Source organism: Motacilla alba, chromosome 3 (genome assembly GCF_015832195.1).
Source record: "Motacilla alba alba isolate MOTALB_02 chromosome 3, Motacilla_alba_V1.0_pri, whole genome shotgun sequence".
Lineage (NCBI taxonomy): Eukaryota > Metazoa > Chordata > Aves > Passeriformes > Motacillidae > Motacilla > Motacilla alba.
In genome coordinates this window covers 30,878,877-30,904,668 of record NC_052018.1, presented here as the reverse complement: position 1 = coordinate 30,904,668, position 25,792 = coordinate 30,878,877, and the positions used below count along the sequence as shown (strand labels likewise).

The 25,792-nt window shown below is 38.5% G+C and overlaps 1 protein-coding gene across 2 annotated transcripts; it reads left to right on the top strand.

Moving 5' to 3' along the window:
* The first annotated feature begins 1,739 nt into the window (after positions 1–1,739).
* SLC17A5 (solute carrier family 17 member 5) lies at positions 1,740–24,992 on the top strand. 2 transcript variants are annotated; one of them, XM_038133787.1, is made up of 11 exons: positions 1,740–1,956; positions 5,241–5,437; positions 6,864–7,097; positions 7,581–7,668; positions 10,343–10,429; positions 11,647–11,765; positions 12,693–12,851; positions 15,075–15,207; positions 16,921–17,068; positions 21,654–21,744; positions 23,318–24,992. In XM_038133787.1, the coding sequence occupies exons 1-11, from the start codon at positions 1,896–1,898 to the stop codon at positions 23,453–23,455; spliced, it is 1,455 nt and encodes a 484-aa protein (XP_037989715.1). In that variant the 5' UTR covers positions 1,740–1,895; the 3' UTR covers positions 23,456–24,992. The 2 variants fall into 2 exon arrangements, with proteins under 2 accessions (XP_037989715.1, XP_037989716.1); XM_038133788.1 differs by lacking the exons at positions 16,921–17,068; positions 21,654–21,744; positions 23,318–24,992 and adding an exon at positions 16,139–16,891.
* The last annotated feature ends 800 nt before the right edge of the window (positions 24,993–25,792 follow it).

The window sequence follows — 25,792 nt, the reverse complement described above, 5'->3', positions numbered from 1 at the left end:
TGGAGAGCTTGGGGTTCAGCCTGTGGATGGAAGTGATCACACTCATGACTCTGTGCATGCTGCACACAGTCCTGGCCATACACCCCTACACTTCCTTCCTCACGGGCTGGGGGCTACTCTCTGGTGGTATGTGCAGAAATGTCAAGAAGAGTACAGCATGTGTGAAATGCAAAGCTAAAGTCTGAGTATTACAAACCAAATCACCACTTCTCATAAAATGATGCAAAATATGTTTGACACTTGTTTTGTTTTTCTGTTTTCTTCCCTTAATTTTGGCTGTAAGAATGGCTTCCAAGTAAGTTTGACTCACAGAAGACCCTCAGGCTAAATTGCAGAACCAGAACAGAAGCACTGATTTGCTTCATGTTTTCACAGAGATGCAATACCATATGATAGGCACACAGCCACAGCTGTTCTATTGATACTTGCAAACTCATATATCTGCCTTGTGTGAAATGACACAGCTGAATATGCTGCCAGGAATCTTTTACATTCCTGTTTTCCAGGATGTAGAATTTTCCGGGCAGTTACTTACACACTAGTAGGATGGCACAGGAATCTAACAAAGGCAAAGCTTCCAGTGGATGACCAGCAGCATCACCAAAATGACTCAGCACTCAGCCCTGGCTGATGAGTGGACAAGATGGGTGGAGGTGGCTCTCATGTAGGAAAGAGCCTGTAAAACTTACAGATCTCCACTCTATTGTTAGCTTTGACTGAGGTCAAAAAACACTGATTCCAAGAGGAGAAGCTCTATATCCCACAATGCTTATTAATCTATATTGGTGTATTTTCACATGTATTCCATCATGGGACTGGAGCACCTTCCCTGTGAAAACAGTCTGAGAAAGCTGGGACTGTTCATCTGCAGAAGAGAAGGTTGTGTGGAGACCTCACAGCAACCTTCCAGTATCTGAAGGGGGACTGCAGAGAAGCCAGAAAGGGACTCTGTCAGGAGCTGTACCAACAGAACGAGGAGTAATGGGTATAAATTGAGAGAGGAGAAGTTTAGGTTATATGGTAGGAAGAAATTCTTTACTGTGAGGGTAGTGAGACACTGGAACAGCTTGCCCAGGGGGGTTGTGGATGCCCCAACCTTGGCAGTGTTCAAAGCCAGGCTGGAGAAACCTGCTCTAGTGGGAGCTGTCCCTGCCCATGGCAGGGGAGATTGGGACAAGATGATCTCTAAGGTCCATTCCAACCCCTTCACATTCTGATTTTAAACTCTCACTCCAGCAGTTGCGCACTGCATGCACACACAGAGCAAAAAGACCATTCGCTGCGGATACTGCAATTTCTTGTTAAATCGTATCTCAGTGGTTACAGAGAGACCCAGCGCCTGCACCTCGAGCCTTTCCTTCTCCACCCGTGGCTGCCGCAGTGGACCCGCACCAAGAGGCCGCTCGCCTTCACTAGGAGCAGCCTCTTGTGGCAAAATCAGCCTGATCAGATTCGTCCTAACTGTGAGGAACTTTTCCCTCAGCATTCGGGACATCGTGCACAGCGACACCCGCCGCCCGCCCGTGCGCGCGTCCGTGCGGCTTCGTCAGCCGGAGGGAGGGAGGGAGAGGCGAGGGAGCGGCAGCCCTCACTAAAGATGGCGCCGAGGGCTGCCCGGCAGCAGCGTGGCGCTGAAGCCGTTTCCTCCCGCCCCTGCCCGTCACATGATCTCCGGGGGCTGCGCCCGCCGCTGCCCGGCCCCGGCGGGGCAGAGCCGAGCGGGCGGGGAGCGGCGGCGAGGGAAACTGGAGCCGGGCTGAGCCGGGCAGAGCTGAGCCGGGCTGAGCCGGGCTGAGCCGAGCTAAGTCGAGCCGGTCCGGGCAGCGCTCCCGGCCGCAGCGGTGGCGCCGGGCGGTCTGGCCCTGAGCGCGCTGCGCGGTCCGGGTGGCAGCGCGATGGAGCCCGAGGAAGGAGAGGATCGCACCCCGCTGCTGAAGGAGCCCCAGCCCGACACGGGTGAGACGGGCGGCAGCTGCCCCAGTGTGGCGGCGTCGCGTTGCCATGGAGGCGGGGGCCGCGGGCGCCGCTGTGGGGCCCGGGGTCCGTGCCGCCGTGCCGCTGCCGGGGTGACGAGAAAAGCTGTGACGAGAAAAGCGGTGGCTGCGGGCAGCGGTGACGGGAAAAGCGGTGACGGGCCCGGGGGCTGCGGCGCTCGCCCGCGCCGTTAGTGGCGTTCGGTGCCAGGTGCCCGGGGCTGCTGGATCAGGCACGGCCCCGAGTCCCGGCAGCGGTCGCGGCTCTGCCGGTGGCGGGGTCAGGCGTGCAGCACTGTCAGACACCAGCCCTCGGCTCGGTGTCGTTGAAGTAAAGACATTCCAGCCCAAATACCAGTCCAAATAGTAAAAGCTACCGGGGTCCACCGAGATCGTGTCAAAATTTCATATGAAGGCAGAATTTGAGTTAAGACTAATTGCTTGTTGCAAGTATGGAGGGGAAGGAAGGTGAAAGGATGCACGAAGGTAGGAGAGGAGGCTCTATATGTGGTCAGAGCTTAACAACAGAGCCTGCATGTTTATATTTGTCTGTGCTGTTTTGGTTCCCAGAATGTGCAACCTATAAAGAGTAAAGTAAGATTTTTAGTTTCTTTAGCATGGCATGCAAAAATGCTCTAACCTACGTAGCAAATGTGCAACTGCATCAGGGGATCAAGTGGTGCTGCTAACAAAATTGCTTTAAAAGTGCTAGGAGAGAATTTGAGCTCAAGTCTTCCTAAAGCAATATGTTCTTAAGTTTGCACAATGCATCAGGCTCCAGTTAGAGGTGGCTCACCTCACCCACAAGGAAAACTACTGCAGATGAGCAACTTCCTTTAAACTGCCATGCAACTTGCAGCACAGACCTTTTTTAACTACAGTTTAAGAATCTTGTTAAATTATACCTACAGTGCTTTATAACATGCCCCAAAAATCAGAATTTGCTACAGACATAGGACCAAAGACTGCTAGTCAAGGTAAGAGCTTGAACCCAATGCTTTAAACTTTGCTTAGCTGCTTTAAACTTTAGGGGAGTGAATATCTGTGTCTCTGATTATAGCACCCTCCTGAAACACACCTGTAATCTTCTTGAGTCTTCCTTTCTGTTAACCTGATCTAATATTCTTAGATATTTCAAGTGCACATGATGGAATGATAGGGAACCAATAATTTAGTAGCTATTTACTTCAGACTTCGATTCTACATGTTTGTTAGGTTTTTTTTAATAAAAAGTTTATAGTTGGGAAAAAAAAAATCTGACACTAGTGACGTCAAGTTCTTGCACATCTGTTTTGTGGAGCTTGCTTTCCATGCAAGTTGTAAACCAGTAAGAGCCTTATAGAGGAAGAGTAATGGATGTTCCAATTAATCTGCATTTCCAAGGAAGGGTTACATCATCAGTGTGTTATTCAGTTTTGTGTTATTATTGTCTAACGCCTGCAACTACAAGAAGCGGAGCCGTTAAGTGACTTTACCTGTAATTATATTCATTATATTCATTTTTATAAATTATATTACTTTACCTTTTCTACTTAAGGCAAATTGCTTTTTAAACAACAACAAAGAACAACAAAGCTGCTTGACTAGTTTTTGTGTAGTAAGTACTTCCTGTTCTTGGTGCCTTTTGTTTTTAATGTAAGCAATAAAATCTTGGCAGCTCTCCCTCATGTCATTTAAAATTCCAGGATGGCTTTTTCAAATGCTTCTGAGGCAAAACTTGCAATTACCACAGGTCTGGAAAGGGTTTTGCATATTTGTACAGTAGCCTTGTTTATTATTTATTTATTAAATGAACACAGCAAGTGCAGCATCTCTTGTGTCATTTTAACAACTTGTGCAGCCATATTGAACTTCACATAAAGCTTGTCAGGATAGGAGACTTCAAAAATGGGAAAGTTCTGTTAATTTCATGAAAAACAATCTTGCAGGAAGGCTCTGTTGGTGTCCTCCCTGAAAAATAAAATTCAATAGCCTCATTCCTTGTTTCAGGGGAGTTACTGGGAAGGGGAAGATATCTTTGTCCACAGGGCATGTCCTTTGTTTCTTACTGAGATCAGAAAATCCAATCAAGTGACATACTGCAGTAGCAGATGAGGCTCTGGTCAAACCTGTTGATAGATGTACTTGTTCTGTTTATCATTTGAACTCTGAGTATTGAAAGATGAGATCACTGTAGACTGATGTAGACTGATGTAATATCTGCTGATCTCCAGCCTTCCCAAATTTTCAGACATCCAGGTTATAAAACTTCTCATTAGTAACTAGTAACATAGCTCCCTCACAAGAGGGGAAACTCTACACTCTACTTGCAAATCCAGCAGATTGTTCAAGTAGTTCTTCCTCAATTTGACATTCCTGCTCAGTAGTTTCAGGCATTCCCAGTTCATAAAGAGTAGCTGCAGAGATTCAAGCTCTTACAGCTCAGCTCTGGTCCAGATCTCCTGGCACTGAAGAATGCTCTTTGCCAGATGCTGCTGTGTACTGCTGTAGGAAATCAATAACTGTGTTACAGGGTATAGTCTGCTATCTGTGTATAAACAACTGACAGAGTTGACTTAATGTCACGACACAGATTTTATGCTGAATCTTACCACTCATTTCCTTTGTTGTCTCATGACAGCCAAGAAGGTGTACTGGGCAACTGGGAACCTGTTACTGTTTCACAGTGCCACCACAGTGTTTGCCATTCCCCTTTCTGATAGTTTTGTCAGCTGTCAGCAAATGCATATTCCCTTGTAAGCAAACTTATAGAAGGAAAATTTGTCCTAGAAAACAGCCTGAAGTAGCCATGACTGTTCTTCAGCACTATTTTAGGAGTATTTGTGTTTCTTGAGCCATTTTTGTCTAAATTACAGGCTTCCCACTAATTATTTTTGGGGTTTTTTAAGTGTAAAATTCTGTCTTGAATAAATATTACAGTATTTTGGAGAGGACTTCTGAAACTATGTTTCTAAATCCATTTCCACAGACCACACACTACCCATCGTCTGCAGTCCCCACTCTAGTGTGGGTAGCTGCCTTTTATCTAAATGAGGATTACATTTGCTTTGCACATCAGTATGAAAGTGAGGTTTTAAAATTTTTTCAGCCAGCCTCAGACTCTACCCCTATTGAAAAAACCCCTTAAGAAAAAAAAAAAATCACCTTGTATCTTTGTTAATTCTTTATCTTACCCAAAGATTTCTGAGAAACTAAGTGAAAACTGCTGATGAGTTGTTCTTATTCTGGTTAGGTCTGTTGAGCGTTTTTCATTTGCTCTCATTTCAGTCCCTGCATGCTGCTCAGCTCGCTACAATCTCGCATTCCTGGCCTGTTTGGGGTTCTTCCTCCTGTATGCATTGCGTGTGAACCTCAGCGTCGCTCTGGTGGATATGGTAGAACCTAACACAAGCTCAGCAAAGAATGTGACTTCCAATGTGTGCCCAGAGCATTCCTCCTCCATAAATGTTCCTCGCAACACAACGGTGAGGTCTCAGACATATTGTCTCGTAACATGGCATGTCAAAGTGGTTTTAGAACTCTGTGATAGATAGAACCATATGGTGGCAAGAGAACAGGCTGGTTTTTACTGGATGGCCTTTCCAGTGGTTCTTTTAAAGCTATTCTGGGAAATACTAGCCTTAAATGACTAGCTAATTGAGAAGTACTGTGGTCAGGGTCAGCTTTTTTACATACCTCTTTTCTGTGCTATTCCTTAGAAATTGGCTAATCTGATCACGCAGATCTACCATGACTCACTGTTTTATATGCCACTTACCGATTGTTACTGTTATATCTGCGTCAGTGCTCCCATCACTGTCTAATTTGCCTGTTCTTTGTACAGTCACAATGGCATGAAATTTCATTACAAATTAACATGTAATATTTCTCTCGTCACTTCTTCAATCTCTTTCCCAGATCATGCATTTTGTCTTTATATCCTTTACCTCTGAATTCCAGTAATCCTTAAAATCACACTTCTTAACTGAGCTGCCAGATATGGAAAAAAAGATTTCTAAAAAAAAACGCCAACTTTGTGAATTTGGACTTGCACAGATCTTGTCTTGTAGCTGAAGTAGTCGTGAGCACTCTTGCCGTCTTTCTGTTTTCATTCTGTTTGGTTGTTTAGAGGTCATTTATTATTTATCACAAACAAATTATAATGGTGAACTTTATGGGAAGATTCTGTCTTATCATTTCTGTGAAATGTATGCTGCTCATTTACATGGAGAAAAATTGGTCTTTTGGAAGTGATCCCAAATTTCAGAATAACTTTATTGGGCAACAGTTCCTGTCTTCTTGCTGGCTTCCTTTTTAGTTGCAGATTCCTATCTCAATCATCTTCACTTTTATTGCTTTGTCCAATTTTTCCATCTTCCCTCTGTTGTGCTTCTCCCATCATTTCACCTACCCTTGTGAGCCCTGTCCTTGACTGCTCTCTTTCTTGACATTAAATTTAAGCACCTGCATCTCCTTATTTGTTTATTTTATCCATAAATTTTCTGCAGGTAGAGCCTTTTTATAGAGCATGACAGAATGTCCACTCTGTGATTCGGAAATGGGATTTGTCCTCAGGCAGACTTACATAGTCAGTACCTGTCACCTAACCCAAGCTGCTTAGAATTCACGAAGGGATAACTGACAGAGCACTTCTATTTTATGTAGTGATGATTTCCACACTTGGGTTAGATATGTCCAGACAGATTGTAAACTACCTGAACTAGCTTTTAACACAACTTTGATTGCTGTACAGGTGGGTGTAGAAGAAGGAGACCCTAGCGAGTACGTCACAAAAAATTTGCAATTTATCTATAAACTACTAAATAGTGGATCAATGTAATAAAAAATACAGTCAGAGAAACTGCTATCTTTAACTTACCGTATTTTGTTGGGTTTTTTTTCTCTTCTTAGGGAGAAAAGTATTCTTGGGATGCTGAGACTCAGGGATGGATCCTTGGTTCTTTTTTCTATGGCTATATCATAACTCAGATTCCAGGAGGATATCTTGCAAGCAGAATTGGAGGCAAACTGTTGCTGGGGTTTGGCATCTTTGGTACCTCTGTATTCACCTTGCTTACTCCCTTAGCTGCAAATTTGGGAGTTGGCTACCTCATAGCTGTCAGAGCCTTGGAAGGACTGGGAGAGGTAATCCTGTTTCCTCTATGTAATTTGAAAATGTATCTGAATAATTAGTTTAAAATTGTAGTGATTAGACTCTGTGGGGGTTGTTATGCTGGAACAGTATATGGATTGTTTCATTTGAGTGGCTTCGTTTTATGATTTTTAGAATAATTAAAGCATTTGCACCATATCCTAGCCTAAGCTCGTCAATTAAGAAAGGTAAGGATACCTGAGACAAAATTATTCTCATTTTTCAGAAACCAGGGCCTTGAAACAGTGTTGTTTGTTTTGTTGCTGCTTTTCCAGTACATACAGACACAAAAGCAGGAGAAATTAATTCTGCCTCCTTATTCTCATGCCTTGCACAATTTTATAAGTAGTTTCTTGGTAGACAACAAACTAATAGATTGTACTACTGCTTTTTAATGAGACATGCTTTGAAACATGTAAAGTTGAAGTGAGTTCTAAAATCCTTGCATTTCAACAGAATGAATTGATGTTTTCTAGGGTGTTACCTTCCCAGCTATGCATTCCATGTGGTCTTCTTGGGCTCCTCCACTGGAACGCAGCAAGCTCCTTAGTATTTCATATGCAGGTGAGAAATTCCCACGCTGATAATGGGATTATAAATTTTTACTGCAGTGACAGGGAGGATTGACTAAAATCAAAGGGATTTATATTGTAAATTTTAATCAGCATTTAATCCAGAGAGTGTAACATTAAAGTAAATCTTGCTTTCCATTAGTTTTCTTCATTTATTCATGGTTTTTATAACCTAACAAAAGGTATTTATCTACAAATAAGTATAAACTTGGGTCTAACTTTGGTATAAAGTGGTGAAAATAATTACTGTGAAGCTGATTAATAGAAGATACTGTAAATAAAAAAGATTTAGCATTAAGAACAAAAAAGCTGGGACAGTCATAGGGTAGAGCTGTTTGGTTGGTTTTTGGAGGTTTTTTAAGTGTTCTTGGGAGAACTTGGGGAAGAAAACATCCAAGGTCCCATGTATTGCTGCAAGAGCTCCTTGTCAGAGTCAAGTACTCTCTGACCAGACTGTCCTAGATCGTCTGTGACTGGAAGATGTTATGTTTGATATCAGATTTACTTCTTTGAAGATACTTGATGTTACACAGGATTTTTGATTTAGCAGAGTGATACAGAATGTACTGAAAGCACAATACAAGTGTAAGTTATCACTTAGCAAATATAAGTTGACACTTAACAAAATATAGCAATTGCAATGCACTTCAGTTTGGGTTGACTGCAGGTCAAGTCTGTAGTTCTCTCAGAAATTATGTTGTTGTTTAACTTTTGTACTTTGTGTTTGACTGACCCATGTATTCACTCCCCTCTTGTTGGTCTGGCTAAGTCAGTGAGACAGTCTCACTTTTAATGAACTGAATGAGGAGAAACATTTACACCACCAGCTGATCCACTCGACTGACATAACTGCTTATCTAAACCAAAGCCACCCTCTGGTGCCCTTTGTGTTGAGATAAGGTCAGCTTCTTCACAACAACTGTGGTTGGTCACACCCAGTGTTATTCCTTAAGCGATGGACATGTTGCTCTTGCCCACCTCCACTGAGCCTTCTTTTTAGGGGTTTATTGGTCAGTCCCATTGCTCAGTGCAGTATTTGAGGGGCAGGTGAAAAATACAGGTTTCTAAATTTGCTAGTCAAAATTGATATTTTTTTGAGGATGACAAATTTTGTATTCAGTTACTGAAGTAATGGTTTGCTTTGCTCACTCTTATTAGTAGTAATTCGGGTTTTTATCAAGAAGACAGGTCTATACAATGTAAACTTCAGCTCCAGTTTCTTAAGGAGCTAAGACAGTCTAGTGACTCACTTTTCCCAGAGGGATGCAGCATTCATCCTTTTTCTTCACATTTCCTCACTTTGCTCTGAACCAAGTGTCTCATCACTTGTTAAACTGACCCTTCAAAGATCTACTCCAACTCATCTAATGCACCAAAAAACTTTTTTTGTTTCTGTTTTTTAAAAATCTGGTTTGTGCCTTTGTATTTAATTAAATCTACTTTAAAAGAACTCTTCATGTGAGACCCAGCGCACAAGTTAAGCAGAGCAAACAGAGTTGGGATTACCTTCTGCTGCATTTAGCAATTGGAAACTTTGCAATTGTCCTTTTGTATTGTGTGAAAATAAATGCTAATGTACTAGTGAGAAGAGTCTGTGGCCTTGAACAGCCCATTGTTAGCAGTCACGGGTGGATAAGACATCTTGTGTAATCTTGGCAGGCTGTTTTCCTTCCTTTCCTTCCACGTTGGCAGTCATGTGGTCTGCAGTTAATTTAATCACAGTTGTGTTGATTTTCTGAGAGAACATGTGGCTGAGGTTATATGGAGTTGTTATTTTGATTTATATTTTGCATGATGTATGTGGTTTTATTCATTGTTGGAGCTTTCTGCCTCAAATAAAAATTATTTCCATGAAGATGGAGACTAGGTGGCCAGAATATCAACATAATGTTTTCTGAGTTGAGATTAAGTTTGGAGAAGTAATTTTTCAGTTAACATTAAGAGACAAAACCTGCTGTTTATCAACAGTAGACTGTCAAGTATGTAAATAATACAGGTTTCTGGTTTAGATTTTGAAAGGGAAACACCTGCCATCCTTATTCTTTGCAAAATGTATGTTGAATTATAAGCACAGGAATAGTTTTTTTCTGGCTTTTGGCTTTATTCTGAACTAGAATCTGCTTAACTTTCCCTTCTCTCTATATCCTAGACGCTGTCACATTCAGGAAACATGGAATTTGAACTTACTGGTTATATATGCCTGACTTCTGCTTCATGTTTCTAGCATTCCTGGTTTTGTGGTGCTAGAAGGAGATATGAAAAATGCAAATGGACTATATTGTCACATTATACTCCCAAGGCCTTAATTATACTGTGTTCAGCTCTCTCTTGTTTTGCTGCAATAACAGTTGACTAATTTGCATTGGTTTAGATTGTTAGAGCCATCACTTTACTGGGACAAATGTGCTAAGAATGCTTATATTTTATTGCTGGTTGCTTCTAATTTTGGCTTCTTCGGGGTTTATGGCTCTATTTGCTTGGAGCTGCCAAGGCAGCTCATTGTGCCTGTGTTTCTTTAAAGCAATGCACAACCATCTAGTGGTAGTGACAATCTTTATTTATGATTTATTACAGAAAAATAAAATAACTCTAAAATGGCACTTATATGTAAGGGGTCCATAGGAGATCTAATTATTTTTCCACTTTGTTTTGCTTTCTTCTGATAGGTGCACAGCTGGGAACTGTTGTGTCTCTGCCACTATCTGGATTAATTTGTTACTATATGAACTGGGTTTATGTGTTCTACATATTTGGTGAGTTTGTGTTGTTTTGATTTTTCTTAATTATTAAAAGTACAATCCATATTCTTTTTGAAAAGCATATCATATAAAACTTATTTTAAGTTTTAAAAGAGTGTTTGACATGTTGGGTTGCTGTTTTATTCCTTCTGGGTGATTAGAGATAGTTAAGGCTAAGTAGATTCCAGTGAATGGCTAAATAAGCCTTCTTCCAGTGAGCAAAGCTGCCTCTGAGTTGGACAAAAGCTGGTACAAGTCAAATGCTCTTAACTCTCCCACCACTTGAAAACAACAGGCTGAAATTTCTTATCTGAAGTGTGAAATTGAGTTAATAACTTTAATCCCAGGAATAAATCTCAACTTTGAATGAACGAACGTGTGAAAAGTTACTGCTGCCTAAAACCTAAACTGGAAAATCTCTAGCAGTCACAGGGACCCTGAAGGAATGCACAGCATATTTACTGTGACTTATATTCTGGAAGAAGCTGAAACAGAAAATTTTTGTTTTAACAGCAGGTCTTAGCTAATGCCTTTTACAGGTCTGTTTACATGTCTGAGCCATTTCATATCCTGCAGAATCAGAAAATAAGTCAAGAGTTACATTTTCCTCAAAAAAACCATCTCCAATTTTTTACAAATCTTAAAGATTCAAACCAAAGAACTGAACAAAATGAAATAAGTTAAAATGTTGCAATTACATAAAAGTGCAGTTATTTTGGACCGATTATTGCAAAGTTAACTTATTTCAAATTAAAATTCTGGGCTTGGCTTAAGAAAGAAAAGGAGGAATAGAACATCAATTAAGCTGCATGTAATGATATTCTGTATATGTGCATAGAGTATTTTTTGTGATTAAACTTAATGTGAACTTTTTATTTCCTGAGGGTGAGCCATACCCTTTGTGGCTTTTCCATGTGACTGATAAAAATACAATTATGTATGAGCACACAGCTTTCTTGCTGTATGAAGAACTTCAAGTAGAGGAAAAAAAAAGAGGAAAAAATAAAAAGAAAAAATTCTGCTTAGTCATCTTCATTCTTTATTGTATCTAAATGTGCATTGTTAAGCCACTTTGGGGAACTAGTGTTTGTAAGTAGATAGAAAAATAATGTTCATTAAAATTGTATTAGAGTATTGAGAAAACACTTCTGAATATATCATCTGAGAGTATTACTCAATAAAATTGCTTTTTAAAAATTTCTATCTCTTCATCCATCTTTTCACAACAATAGGTGCACTTGGTGTATTGTGGTGGTTCTTCTGGATGTTTTTGGTTAGTGATACACCAGAAACTCACAGGAGCATTTCAGATGCTGAAAGAGAATATATACTGTCTTCTCTAAAAGATCAGGTACAGCACTTTAGTAGAGACCAATCTACTTCAGTCTGAACATAAACCACAAGCAGGGTCATTAATGTCAAGCTTTGTTTATTGTTTGTTACATGTTTTGTTATTCTTTGTTATATGTTTATGTAAACATGTTTATGTTTAGAATAACATTCATAACCTGAGATGGAGGCAGGATTTTTCAAACAATTTTTTTTTAAATAGTGCAGTTGTAAACTGGAAAACAATCAATAATCAAACAAAGTGTTTATTATAATGCTTTTTGTTACAGATGTTGTTGAGGTGTTTATTTAAAAAACTTTGTATTTTAAAAAATGCTCAAATCTGTCATTTTATACTAGATCCAGACCTGTATAATGTCTTTAACATTTGCAATACCATATTTTACAGCATTTCTCTTTCTCAGTGTGTCATCTTGACTAAGAAATAGATTACTATTCGCAGAGAAAATGCTAATGAGCCAGTTCCTGCAGTCTGCATAGGATTCATTCCTATGACTGGGGGGATATGTATCTAGAAACTGTGAAGCTAGCTGAGACACCAAAATTATTATCTAGTATTGAGCAGAAAAGGTTCAGCTAAATCAGCGCCTGAGGGGTGACTAAATATTTAATTATTTATAATAAAAGCAGAAGGCATCAAATTTCAACAAGGGAGGGCATACTTTTTGAATTACAAAATGTAGTCATTGGTTTACTTTGGAATAGTAAACATCAGAGCAGTAACATACTTTAGTAAACCTTCATTGAGAACTGAAGACAGTCATTCATTGCTGATGACTTGCATCTATCAACTGAGACTGTTTTGTGCCTTTCAGAATAGAGCATGAGCATAGATTTGGTTAGCATCAAAGCCACTGTATTTAGTAAATGTTCATATCAACATCCTGATTTCCTTCTTTTTCTCTCCTCTTTGTCTCCTGCTTGCCAGCTTTCTACACAGAAGTCTGTTCCCTGGAGACCTATGCTGGGGTCCCTTCCGCTCTGGGCTATTGTTGTGGCACACTTCTCTTACAACTGGACTTTCTATACACTTCTTACACTCTTGCCCACCTACATGAAGGAAATCCTGCGATTTGATGCACAGGAGGTGAGATACATACAAATGTAGCCATTTTCTTCTGAATTAAAGAAATTAAATCACCTGCTGTTTAGAATGGAGGAAGCTGTTTAAGAACCTTGGAATGTAAATGTACAGCTGGGAAATGATAACCCCACACAATTAACCAGATGCATCAAAAATGTTGCCTGTCTTATAATTTCCACTTTATTGACTTATTTGACATTTACCTTAGTGCTAGCTTTCAAGTTAAATTTTCTGTTTGAAGATGCATGGTACCCATCTTTACCTGCTCTGCTTTAAAACAGTAACTATAAAAATATTTTCCCTGTTATATGGCTTCTATAATTATTTCAGATTTTACACCAAGTTTTATGGCTTCTGAAATAGTATCTACTTCTTTGCTAACTTATAAAGGAGAACATTTCCAGTTAAAAATAAAATTAAGAAAACCATTGGACAAGTGGCATTTTTGAAACTATTTTAAGGATGGAATTTGGGGGAGAAAGGGACCAGAGGGAAGCTTCATTCTGATAGGATCACTTTGCAGATTGTCAATTTCTTTTCTCAGTGAGCAGCAGAAGTAAAATACCTTTTCTTGCTAAGGTAACTGGATGAAACAAAACCATAGTCTTAAGACCAGATATAGTGCTTTGCAAGGAAATTTTATAAAATTAAATTATTTATCAGGGGGTGGGGAAGGTGGAATATTCTTATTTGTAGCATTTACTTGACTGTACTGATCTGTCTTTAATGAAACAGTTTTGGTGATGGCATAGCTTACCTGCAGACACTGGTATAGCTAAGATAAAAAGGTACTCAGAAATTGCAAGAAGTTTAACAGTCTTTTCCTGGTTAAGCAAACCAAACTAGTTTAGAGCAATCTGAAGATGAATGCTATGCAAGAAAGAGGTGATACCAGCAATCTTGGGAGGAGAAGATGGGGAACTTTAGCATTAGAACAGAAAGTTGCATTAGGGCAAGCTGCAAAATAGCTGGAAAAAACTAACTGGTGTTGCTGGTTGGGCTCCTCATTATGCCTCTTCAAGTATTCCCTGAAGAGGCATCAATATCTCTGAAAGTCATTTGCTACCAGATCTCTCAGTTGCATGTGTTTTGTAAAACACCGTTGCATTAAATGGTAACGGGTTCTTTTGTGAAGTGGTTTCCTTTGACTCTGCGTTATGTTTTTTCTTTTTGGAGTAGTTTAGAGTACTGACTGTTGTGAACACCAAAAAAAAAAAAATCAAAACTTGTGAAATAGTGTTGGACTGAGTGTTGCCACACATTTAGATGGAAATTGCGTTACAGTTTAAAATATTATACGCTTGTTGCTGTTCAGTTTCCTTTCTAAAATACAGAAATTAGTTTAAAATAATGCTGTGTCTTTGAATAGTTCTTCAAAAAAGTTTTTTAATTACGGAGACTCTCTATTTTTTGAAATTTTACTTACTGTTTTTGAAAACTGAGCACTCAAATCCAACAGGCAGCATGCTTAAGTACTGATAGAATGGATTCCAGGATTGATTCTTGTTTCATTTCAAATTCAAATTCCTAGGGAATCTTTCACTTCCTGACAAATATACATTTTATACTAGTGTATAAAGGTCATACTATTGCTACTCAAATACCCCTTTTGAATCACAGATAAGGTCAAATTATAGCTTTGTTATCAGTAACTATCCATAATTTTTTGGAAAGGCTGTGAATGTGGGCAGTTTAGTAGTACTTTTGTTCCCTTCATCAGAAAATCATGTAGAATCAGGCAGAGGTCTAAGCAGCATGTGTTTAAAGTAATGGGAATTAACTGGTTACTTCAATGTAAGTCATGTCAGATCCTGAATAACTCATCTTTGAGACTGTGGGATGTCCAGCCTAGATGTGATGAAAAGTTCTAGTTCTAGATTTTGTTTCCATTTACAAAAAGCACCAGATATTTCAGCAGATGGATAAGGAATAATATAATGTAACAGTAGTACAAAAATCAGAGATTCTGTGTAGTTTTCAAAATTCTGAATGATATTTACAGCTTCCACTTATTTCAGTAACTTGCTTGATATTGGTATCCTTGAAACTTCCACAATCAGGTTAATGTCCACAGGATACCTTCAGTTATAGTTTTCTTCTTTCTGAAGCTAGTTGCTGATCTAAACCTTTGAGTTTTCGGTCTGACTGCATTGGTAATTATGGATTAAGTCAGGATTGATTTGTCATTTTAGTGTTTTAACTGTCTTCTTTTAACCTCCTTAACAGAATGGATTTTTGTCTGCCCTGCCTTATTTTGGATGCTGGTTATGTATAATTCTGTCTGGCCAAATTGCTGATTATTTACGGGAAAAACAGAACTTCTCCACTGTTTGTGTTCGCAAATGTTTTACCCTCATAGGTAGGTGCAAGTATCATCTCTTGGAACATATCATCTTAGAAAATATAATAATATCAATTTGGGAAAATTTAAGGGCTTGGGGGAGTAGTCTGACATTCTGCTGTGAGATGAGGCAGCATTGTGCATGGCTTGAGAGGAACAACTTCATTTGTACATTAATGTGTCAGGAGTAAATCCTGTCTTTTTCCATGAGAAGTAGGCCTACTGGATAAGAGAACAATAAGAGATTGTCAAAAGCTTTTTTTAGGTCAAGATAATTGGACTACAAGCAAACCAATCAAATAAATGGTCATGTAAAGTCACCATAAAAGGGTGAATGGAACATTGTTATCAGAAAAGGTTTATCAAACTGACAGGATTATTGCTCTGCATGAGCCTATTCTGTTGTTCAGTGTTTTGTTTATCTAAGACTAAAGTAACTGAATAGGAATACACTTGCAAAATTTACAGTTGCTACCACAGTATAAAGACCAAACAGAATCCAATATGGTCTTGACTAATTTGGAGGAGAGATGATCTGAAATCACCAACAGATCAGCCAGATCAGGCTTTTAATGAACACAAGTAAAAGGCTGTATTTAGGAAAGATAAGTCAATTGCTGAATAAAGAGGGAATGGGACAAAGAAATTGAACAAAAAAACCCAAAAAACAGATTAGGCACAGGATCCCCGAAAATATCAGCCAGCTATTGTATGGTGATCCTTGCTGCCTTCTCAATTCAGCTGATTCAATTGCTTTCTTTAAAGCAGCTCTTGCAATAAATTCTCAGGCATTTTGTTTGTCTTTAAGCCTATGCTATTTTGGTGATTCAATTTACTGCAGGGCTGCACACCTCACACCCATGGATGCATAACTCAGGAGAAAAAATGTTGCTGTCTTAGGAAAAGCAGGACTTAGGCTGGCTTCATCAACAAAAGCATGTACTTGCAGCTGTTCACAGAGGTCATGATGGGGTCATGGAAATGGAGTCTGCTACTGGGAAACGGCTACCAAAGTTAACTGCAGATAGGAAGCTGTGTGCATGAGTTCATGATGGCTGATAAACTGTTTCCAGAGCCTGATGCAGCATCTGTACAGCTATCTTGGATTCACCCAGGGTTCACAGTGCCAATGCAGTTTTAATTTATTTATAGCAATAAATAAAATTAATTTGTGAGGTAATTTTCGGAACTTGTTTATTTTTGTTAATTTTTTATCTAGTTTGTTCCTTGTATCCGACTGGAGTGGGATATTTCTGATCTAGTTGCTGTTTCCTGAGACTACAGTTTTGCAACCCATCTGCTCTTCCTTTTAGCAAGAACATGTAGTGATGGGACAAGGGGGTATGGCTTCAATCTGAAAAAGAGTAGGTTTGAATTAGATAATAGGAAGAAATTCTTTACTGAGCGGGTGGTGAGGCACTGGAACAGGTTGGCCAAAGAAGTTGTGGCTGCCCCAATCCTGGAAATGCTTAAGGCCAGGTGGGACGGGGCTTTGACCTGATCGAGTGGAAGGTGGCCCTGCCAGCGGCACGGGGGTTGGAGCTGGATGATCTTTAAGGTCCCTTCCAGCCCGGAGCGTTTCTGATCCCGCGCCGTCCCGTCCCGCGCGCGGTGCGGTGCCGGCTCCGTGCGCCAGGGGGCGGTGGAAGCTGTATGGAAAACACTCGGCTTGGAGCCTCCGAGCGCCTCTCGTGTTAAACGTCCATTGATCCTGAGGCTTCTGTCTTAAAGGAATGATTGGACCCGCGGTGTTCTTAGTAGCAGCCGGATTCATAGGCTGCAACTACGCGCTGGCTGTTGCATTCGTGACCATATCAACAACACTAGGAGGATTTTGTACATCAGGCTACAGCATCAACCATCTGGACATAGCGCCTTCGTAAGTATTGCTGAAACTGTTGTTTGTGCATGTGAAAAGTTAATGACCCCCTTTTTTTCTTTTTTTGTGTTGCTGGGGTGCCTTGAAAATGTAGCTATGGAGCGTGTGGCGTACAGGCCTGGAGTGTAAACACTGGCAATTACTTGGATTTACAATATTAAGCACCGTATTTACAAAAAGTGCAAGTTTGGCAGAGGATATGACATAAACAATAGTTTAGAATTATTTCGGTTTTAATCCTGCAGTGATAAATTATATAATTTCTGTAGTTACAGATTTTAATTATAGACTTGATAGACTTTTGATTCGTGTTTATAATAGGACAGTGTTTTTTGAACTGTACGATACAGTTGTAGTTTTTCACTGTTTTCAACTTTTCCATTGGAGCTGTCAACCTCTGGTATGAACATTACTCTATTTAAGCACTGTGCATTTGAAAAACATTCTGTACAGGGGAATCTAAATCTTGTTACAAGTAGTTGACCTGATTTGTCAATAGGTAACAAATCAGGTTTGTACAATTGCTCTTAAATGAATAATTTAAGAATGGAAAGAAGAGACTTCTTTCCAGAAGAAGGGAAAGTTCAGGCTGTAATTTCTCCAATGTGTTACAAATTCATAATTGGGAAGGTCTGTCAGTTTCCCAAAGAGTGTATGTATACTCTTTTAAAAGTGCACTGGTAGAAGTCAAGTACTTTTCTTTGTCCTTCATTTAGCAATTTGTGGTAGCACTTAGATGTGAACAGGGTTAAATGACTTTATGTCCAAAGAAACATGTGTTTCAGTATTAATGTGTAAAATGCAAAGATTTTAAGTGTAAGTGTAGAGGAAAAAATATTTTGTAGAAGTAGCATCTATAAAAATATCTGATCATCTAGACAACTTATGGGAGACCTTGCATCCCAGTTGAAGATGGTATTCAGGCTTTGGCAGTTGAAATTATGGTGGTCATATCCACAATCATGGATAATTTTTGACTTAACAAATGGATATGAAATAGTGGGAATCCAGTTAATCTTGGCGGGTGAGGTTAGGTAGTAAGCAAGAGGGGAGGCATCAGTGGCCACCTATAAACAGCTTGTAATGCTGAACTGAGTATGAAAGTAAGAAAAATAGCTTCTGTGGTGTACTTTGTTTTAAATCACGTATAACTACAAACTTAGAAAATGTACTTAAAGCAGTTCTTCTGGGGTGTTATGGGACCATTATACAACTTCTGTTTCAATCTTAGTTTTGCAGAACTACAACAGTTAGTTTCCAAACTATGTATTAAATGGTGCTTGTTATGTGAGTAAAATTTAAGCTGTCCATGGAATACAACAGGAAGAAGGAAATCATGCAACTGCAGTGTGACTTACACATACAAGGAACTTCTGGATGTAGGCGATGACTGAGGTTTCCCAAACTAGGATGTTGTATGTGTCTTCTAATTTTAGATACTTCATTTTGCATTTCAAATATGTGTATTTCAAGAGGCCATTTGTTTATAACTGTATTCAGAGTATTTTAGGTGTTGGAAAAAAGCCACAAGAAGAAAATGATGTTACACCATGCTGATGCCTGTCAGCAGGCATAGTTAGTCATCTCACATGAACTGCTGCTGATCCCTCTGACCAAATCTCACTCTATTCTTCCTGCCCTCGATAAAGTCCTGCTTTTTCCCTTTGCATTTGCACCAGACAAGTTCCTCTAGCTCTTCTTCCCTCTCAGACAGGCAGAAGGGAGCACACTGATTGCAAGAGGGTAAGTGTCTTGCTGATAGTTCAGAGACTGTGGCCCAGCATTGCCTCTAGAGGCAAGTGGCTGCATATGTGAGAAGACTTTCCTTGGTGGTGATGTGGTCAGGGTGAGTGCTGTTTTATTGAAATCAGTGATTTTCTATTCAGCACATGCATGCTTTACTTCAGGGTAAATATGTTCAAATGGGGACAGAGCAGGAAAAAAGCACTTGTTACAAGTCCTTGTAACAAAGTTCATATTAAAAAAATGTCTTCAGATACAGAAATGCAAAAAACATCTGAGATGAGAAGAAAAAGAAGACTGTCTTTCCTTTTCCCCCATGCTTAATCTTTTGCAACTTGTCTGAACTTCGTTATTGTCAAGGCAGATATGCACAATTTCAAAGAAATGCTTGACATAATTGTAGAAATATAAAAACAGGGTCTGCATAAAATTGTGAAAGAAACCTTGGTAAAGAGTTTACTCAGAGCTCAATATTTATTTTTCATAATTTACTGAAAGACATTAGAAAAACCAGAAATTATTCAAAGCAGTTTCAAAATGCACAAATGCCCATTTAGATTGGTTAAAAGTATGCTGCCAAGAATAGCAAATGATCCCTTTTTGCTACTGAAACTTCCATTATATCAAAGAAATAATTATTATATTCACAGGAAAAAAAAGTGAATGAAAATACTGTTGCTTAATTAACAACAATATTTGCTGTGAGGTTTTGGTTGCTAACATATATTTATTATGTCATTGGTGAATTGGATTGGGGAAGGGTTGGGGACAGGACAGAGACAAGATTATTCTTTTGGAGAATATGTATTATATTTTAGCTCTTTAAATCTACATTACTACCTTTCTATTTTTACAAATTTTAATACTAGTGTTACCATGATCCCTTGTAATATTCATGTGGCTCTGTTGTACACTAAATACTTCACATAGCTGTTTTTTTTTTTTTACTCTTGATTTTACTACTTGACTGCTCTGCAAGTAAATTTCTATTTGGGTACCCCCGCTATGCCATAAGAACCTGACCAACAGCCTACTATTGGTTCTGGTCTACAGTTCTGTCACTTTTTGCTTTCCCTTTTCATATGGGAGTTTTCACTGTGCTAAGGGAGTGCCATCACAGTTATCTGCAGCAAACAGCGAGCACTATCAAGAATACAACCTATGTCAGAAACACTGGGCATAAACAGAGGCATTTAGCCAGCAATTGGTTGGCAAAGATCTTTGTTGACCAGAGAAACTATTAAACTATGTTTAGTTTTAAAAGTGTCTGTTAGCAGTATTGTAGTGCTTAAACATGTTGAAAACATTTAAAGTACATTTGGTTCTACTTAAAGGCTTTAAACAGGGTTTTGCTTTATGTGCTTATTTTCCTAAGGGAAACTTTTACACTTTGAAATTCAGCTTCATAAAGGCCTATTAATTCTAAACCACTTTCCAAGATAGGAAGACTGCATGCTAGGTTTATAAGAAGTAAAGTTTTAACTAAAGCATTGCCATGCTTTAAACTGATATGTAGTGCAGAGTTTCAAGAAAAAAAATCAACTAGTAGGCTAGATGATTGTTTCCCTTTCTCAGGAAAAAAGTGCATGTTTTTCTAATATCACTGGAATGAATATTGCAATCTTTTGTAACAATGCTGTATGGTTGAATTCTCGTTTGGTAAAGAAAATTCCAAAGCTATGAATTTCTCTTTAGAGATGAAATATGTTTCTGTTATGTTAATATTGGTGAGGACATAATTTTACTCTGAACAGCCTAAAATGATCACTGGGATATGAGTCCTTTCTCTTACAGTAAACTGCAACTATTAGTATTTTGTATGACTCTTCACCCAACAAATTCACCTTGAAAATCTAAAACATAGGGATCTGTGCCCTGGTGGTTAGAAGGTCAAACTTCTGTGGAGCATCTGGTTCTTATTTCTCTTCAGTCTCTCTCACAAGTCTGTACTTGTGGTACAGTTTCAAACTTTCGGTATTGCAACATGCCTGTGAGAGAGATCTTGAATTGCTTAGAGATGAGGTGCTGAGACTCAGATATTAAGCAAGTTACCAGCTTTTCCCGGCCAGTTTTTATGGCTGCTGGTGCATACACATACATTTGTGTGTGAGAGAGCAGCACGTTCATGGAACAGGAGCCTTCAGAATGGAGCTGCAGGAACGGCAACCAGCAGAACTGGTTTAGTCAGACCCATTTCCCATTGGCCTTGACCCACAGAAAGCTGAAGGGAAGGACTGCCACAGCACTCTGAACTCCTATCTTTGGAATATACACTTTGTAATGTAAGTGGGAAATCCAGGCACACTGCTGATACTGCCTTCTTGGCAAACAAATTTTTAGCAATGAAACCTGAACCAACTCTTCCTGTTGGTTCAAAACAGCATTTTGTCATCCTTCTGGCTGTCTTTCTGCTTCAGGACATGCAGTGTGTCTAACTGCTCCAGTGAATCCATTCCAGACAGTTTGGTTGTAGCTCAGCAAAGGGGATGTGGGTTTAGATTATGGATCTTGAGCAAAGCCATAGGCAATTTAAGTTAAATTCCATAACTAACCTCTGAAAAATAAAGGCAAACAGAATCATTTAAGTAGAAAAGCATCTTTAAGATCATCACACCCAACCATTAACCTAACACTGCCAATTCCACCACTAAACTATGTCCCTTAAAATGTATGTGCCAAGCTGTCAGTGAGTTGTTATTAAAAAAAAAGCAAGTGGAATATTTGTGTTTTAATTTCTCTTGCATGATGAAGATGATGCCTACGTGATCAAGTTAGACAAAATTGTTTCCATGATTGATAAGCCTTACAAGTTAATAAGCAGTGTTAACAACTTCTCTTGCAGGTATGCTGGAATTCTCCTTGGGATCACAAATTCTTTTGCTACTATCCCAGGAATGGTGGGGCCAGTTATTGCCAAAAGCCTCACTCATAATGTGAGTCTGTTTATTATTTTTTTTCAGTTGTTATATTTTTATCTCAGTTGAATAGAAATTCCCTCTTCTCAAGTCCTTAAATGAAACATGGGTTACACCTGTAAGTCACATTGTTCCATTGTTGTGAATTACTTAATTCCTAGCTCTTATTTTTCTGAATCTGATTCTGATCAGGAAAATAAGGGTAAAACCAAAGACCTTTGTAAGACTTGAAAATTTTACTGACTCACCCCTTATATTCTCTAGGAATAAAATGAATATATTTTTATCACAGTAGAACTCTGATAAAATGCCAAATAGATGAGGCATTTGTGGTATTGCTTTATTAAATTAGAACAAGTTCTTGCTTGTTTTTTTTTGTTTTTTTTTTTTTTAATTAGGGTCTCGTGTGAGGTGTGGAGTTATAATGTCAGCACTTATAAGTGAGAAACTAGATTCTAGTGTTAGATTTAACAAACAAGGTGTTGTGGTGATTTGGATAGAAAAGGGGAAGTACTGGGCTTTTGAGGAGGTTTTTTTTACTATTTTTTCAATGAACATGTGAAGATGAACAATCAGTGAACATTCTCCTTTTCCAAAAGGGAGATGGGCTTAGTGATACACTTGAATTTTTTGGAGTTGGAGGTCATTCTAAAGATTTTCTTAAAAATCACAGGATCACAGAATATTCTGAATTGGAAGGGACCCACAAGGATCTTTGAGTCCAGCTTTTAAGTGAATGGCCCATATGAAGATCAAACTTATGACCTTGGTGTTATTATCACCGTGCTCTAACCAAAAACAATCAGAAAATATTCATTAATACATTCCAATAAAATCAGTTCTTCCAGATACCTTATCAAGTGGGTTGTTTTAGGGTATTTTTGTTCTTTCCCCTTCATACTAATGCACTCTTCGAGTATTCTGTTTTTGTAGTAAGATCATTTACAGGTTTGTTACAGAATCATCTGGAACTTAAAAAAAACCCCAAACCTTTAAGGCATCTATAGATACTTTTTCCTTTATTTGAAAAGGAAAAAAAAAAAAAAGAACAAACCCAAAAGGCAAATAAACCACAGTTCTTTACTACACATTTATTAAGGCCTTTCTTAAATACTAGAGTTTAGAGGATTGCTCTTGAAATCTGAGTAAGGGTAGCTACCTTGTTTGGACCAAAAGGCATATGAATCTGGAATGTTCATATAGTGGTCATTAGGAATAGCTCACAGTACAGTGCAGGGCACTTCAGCTCTTGGATCACCTGATCTGAAAGCCAAAGTAGTGTTTCCCTTACAGTAACATTGTCTGCATTTGTATCAATAGTTCTGCATCTTGGGTGATAAACTGATCCAGGTCGGGTAATGTAGTTCTGATAAGACTGTCTGTGTAAGCTATATTATAAAACTGAAGTTGACTTTACTATTGATTTCATCCTTTATGTTTATAATGCTTTTATGTTGCTGTGAAATCATTCTGAATGGCATTTACATTTAAATAGGCAAAGCATGTAGCATTGATTTTAAAATTACTTTTTCTTGAGTGTGAAGCTACAAATTGACTGCATCTTTTTTTTTTTCTTTCCCCCATTTGACAGAATACTGTAGAAGAATGGCAGATGGTTTTCTATATTGCTGCTTCTATTAATCTATTTGGAGCAATTTTCTTTGCATTATTTGCAAGTGGAGAAGTTCAGGACTGGGCAGTCAGTGGATATCACTTGCATAGAAACTGAAGGAGGTGTTGAAATACCAAAGCTGTGCTGAGTCCTGTTGTGCTTAGAACTATGTGACCAGAAAAGTGCCTTCCCTGCTGATGCCTAGGAGTCTTCAGAGCTATTAATTTAAATTACTTTATCTCTGTATCTTTTTACTGAAAATAATCTGGCAGACTATGTGTGCTATTTCCTAACAGGAAACTACTTGGATTAACTATAGAAATTTCATGCTAGGACTTGATATCAAATATATGATCAGAGACATTTTAAATCTGTGTGCTAGGCTCTAATACTTTCCAGTATTTAATTAATATTTTCTGAATTACTGTGTAGGCAGATGTTTGCTGATACTAAAATGAGAGGAAAAAGTAAAGTGATTTTGTAGCACTGTAAGGAGGAATGACATGCAAAGAATTGTACCCAAAAACGTGTTTTGATTTCCATTATGAAACTGATAGTTTTTTGCTGTTTAAAAAATTGTAGAAGAGCTCTGGTTTCATACAGTCTTTTATAGTGCTTTTATTTTGTCATTGTTTTAACAATGCCTAACTTCTATTTTATGCACAAGTTTTGAATATATAAACATTCCCTGTTTCATGAATACAGTTTCACAACTAATACACAGCAACAAAGAAGTAAATGTAGCATTGGAACTGAGAATAAACCACATGTCCTCTGTGGTGCAGGTTTTTCAAATAGACTTTATTTTTATTTCTCTGTGCAAAGAAGAAGCAGTGCAGCTCAGTGGTTTTAAATCTAGGCAGTGTATAAGAGTGAGCTAGAAATATAATACCTGCATGATTGCCTTAAAATAACTTTCAGTTTGGCAATTAATTTTTTGTCACTTTACATCAATGCAGTGGAATTCTTTCCTCTTGCATGTAGATATGTTTGTCAGATTGTCGGTGTAAATGAAATAAAATAAGGCCAGTGTAGCAAGTAATGAGGAAAATCAGTTCTCTAACAGCCTTGTTTGTTAGTCAGATAAAATTAGAGTATAAAAGAACTAGTGCAAAAACCTGGTGCTGTTACTCCCCTATCAAGATAGACTTTGACACTCAAGAGCATTCTTTGCACAACACACACTTAAATGCCACAGAGTAGGATTAAATTTATAAAAACAGTGGCCTTGTTAAGAACAACTGGCTGAATAATGATAGAGCCACAAAGTAAAGGAAAATTCCTGTGCCAAAGATTCCTGGATTGGAGCAATTAGATAAAAAGGAAAAATCACTGGGCTCTGGGTTTTTCATTTACCACCAATCCAAAAGAAAAGCCCAGTACTAAAGCTGCTCCAGTGGAGCCTACCTTCCTTCATTTCTAGGAAATGGCATCTGCCTCTCCTTTTTAGCTTTAAGAGCCATTTTGTTTTGGCCTTCCTTGAAGTGTCATGTTCTCTGATGGTGGATTTAAACTGTGTTTAAATCTCTGTTTGTGTCTGCAGCATTTCCACAATAAACAATGTGTTGTTCAAATTAGTACTTATTCAGTGGGAGTATGTTAAAACTATATTGTGTCTTCAGTGTTTCTACAATAAATGGATTGAATATTTACATGAGCATCTGTTGTTGAAAATTACTATCTCCCTGAAGTTAGAAGACCATTTTGAAAGAATGCTGAATAACAAGGTTGGTGACTGGATTAAGGAATAGTTAATGTTTTCTTGGAAAATTACCTTCCTCAGAAGTTTTTTGTCTGGCTTTACAGGTCAGTATTATCTTCCACCTGACACTGTATTAAAAGTAATAATTGCACTTTATGTGAAAAGAAAGTTGTGCTCTTTCAGTATCTTTGCTAAAAAAGGGGGGGGGGAAAGTTTAAAAAACAAAAGATTGTATATAGGTTAAATTAATTTATGCCTTTGCTTTTCTAGAGATTGTCGTCAGGGCAATATATGGACAGGGTTGCAATTCCACCTGTTCTGAAGTCAGAAACTTCAGCTTCCGGTGCTTCTAGTCTTTTTCTTCCTGTGCTTTTAGTCGTTTTCCTTGAAAACTGTTCAGCTGAATATTAAAATTTAAAAAAACATACTTAATGGATAGATGCAGTAGAAGTGTATGTAGACAGTCCCTCTATCAGTTAAATTAGTCTGAACTGGATTTAGTTAAAATTGAAATTTAGGCATATCAGCAGTTGAGCAGTCCAGAAAATTTTGGACCAGCATACTAGATTTTCTTTTCCCTTCATCTAATGCACCATTATTATTCATTTTATACTCTGTAACTTCTAAGTCAGCTTGGAAAGTAGGACTGAAAAAATGCTATAAATTTTTATATTATTTGTGGACAACAGGCTACACTGAAGTTAATATACAGCTATTTCTGATTTCATTTTTGAAAGCATCAAAATATACAG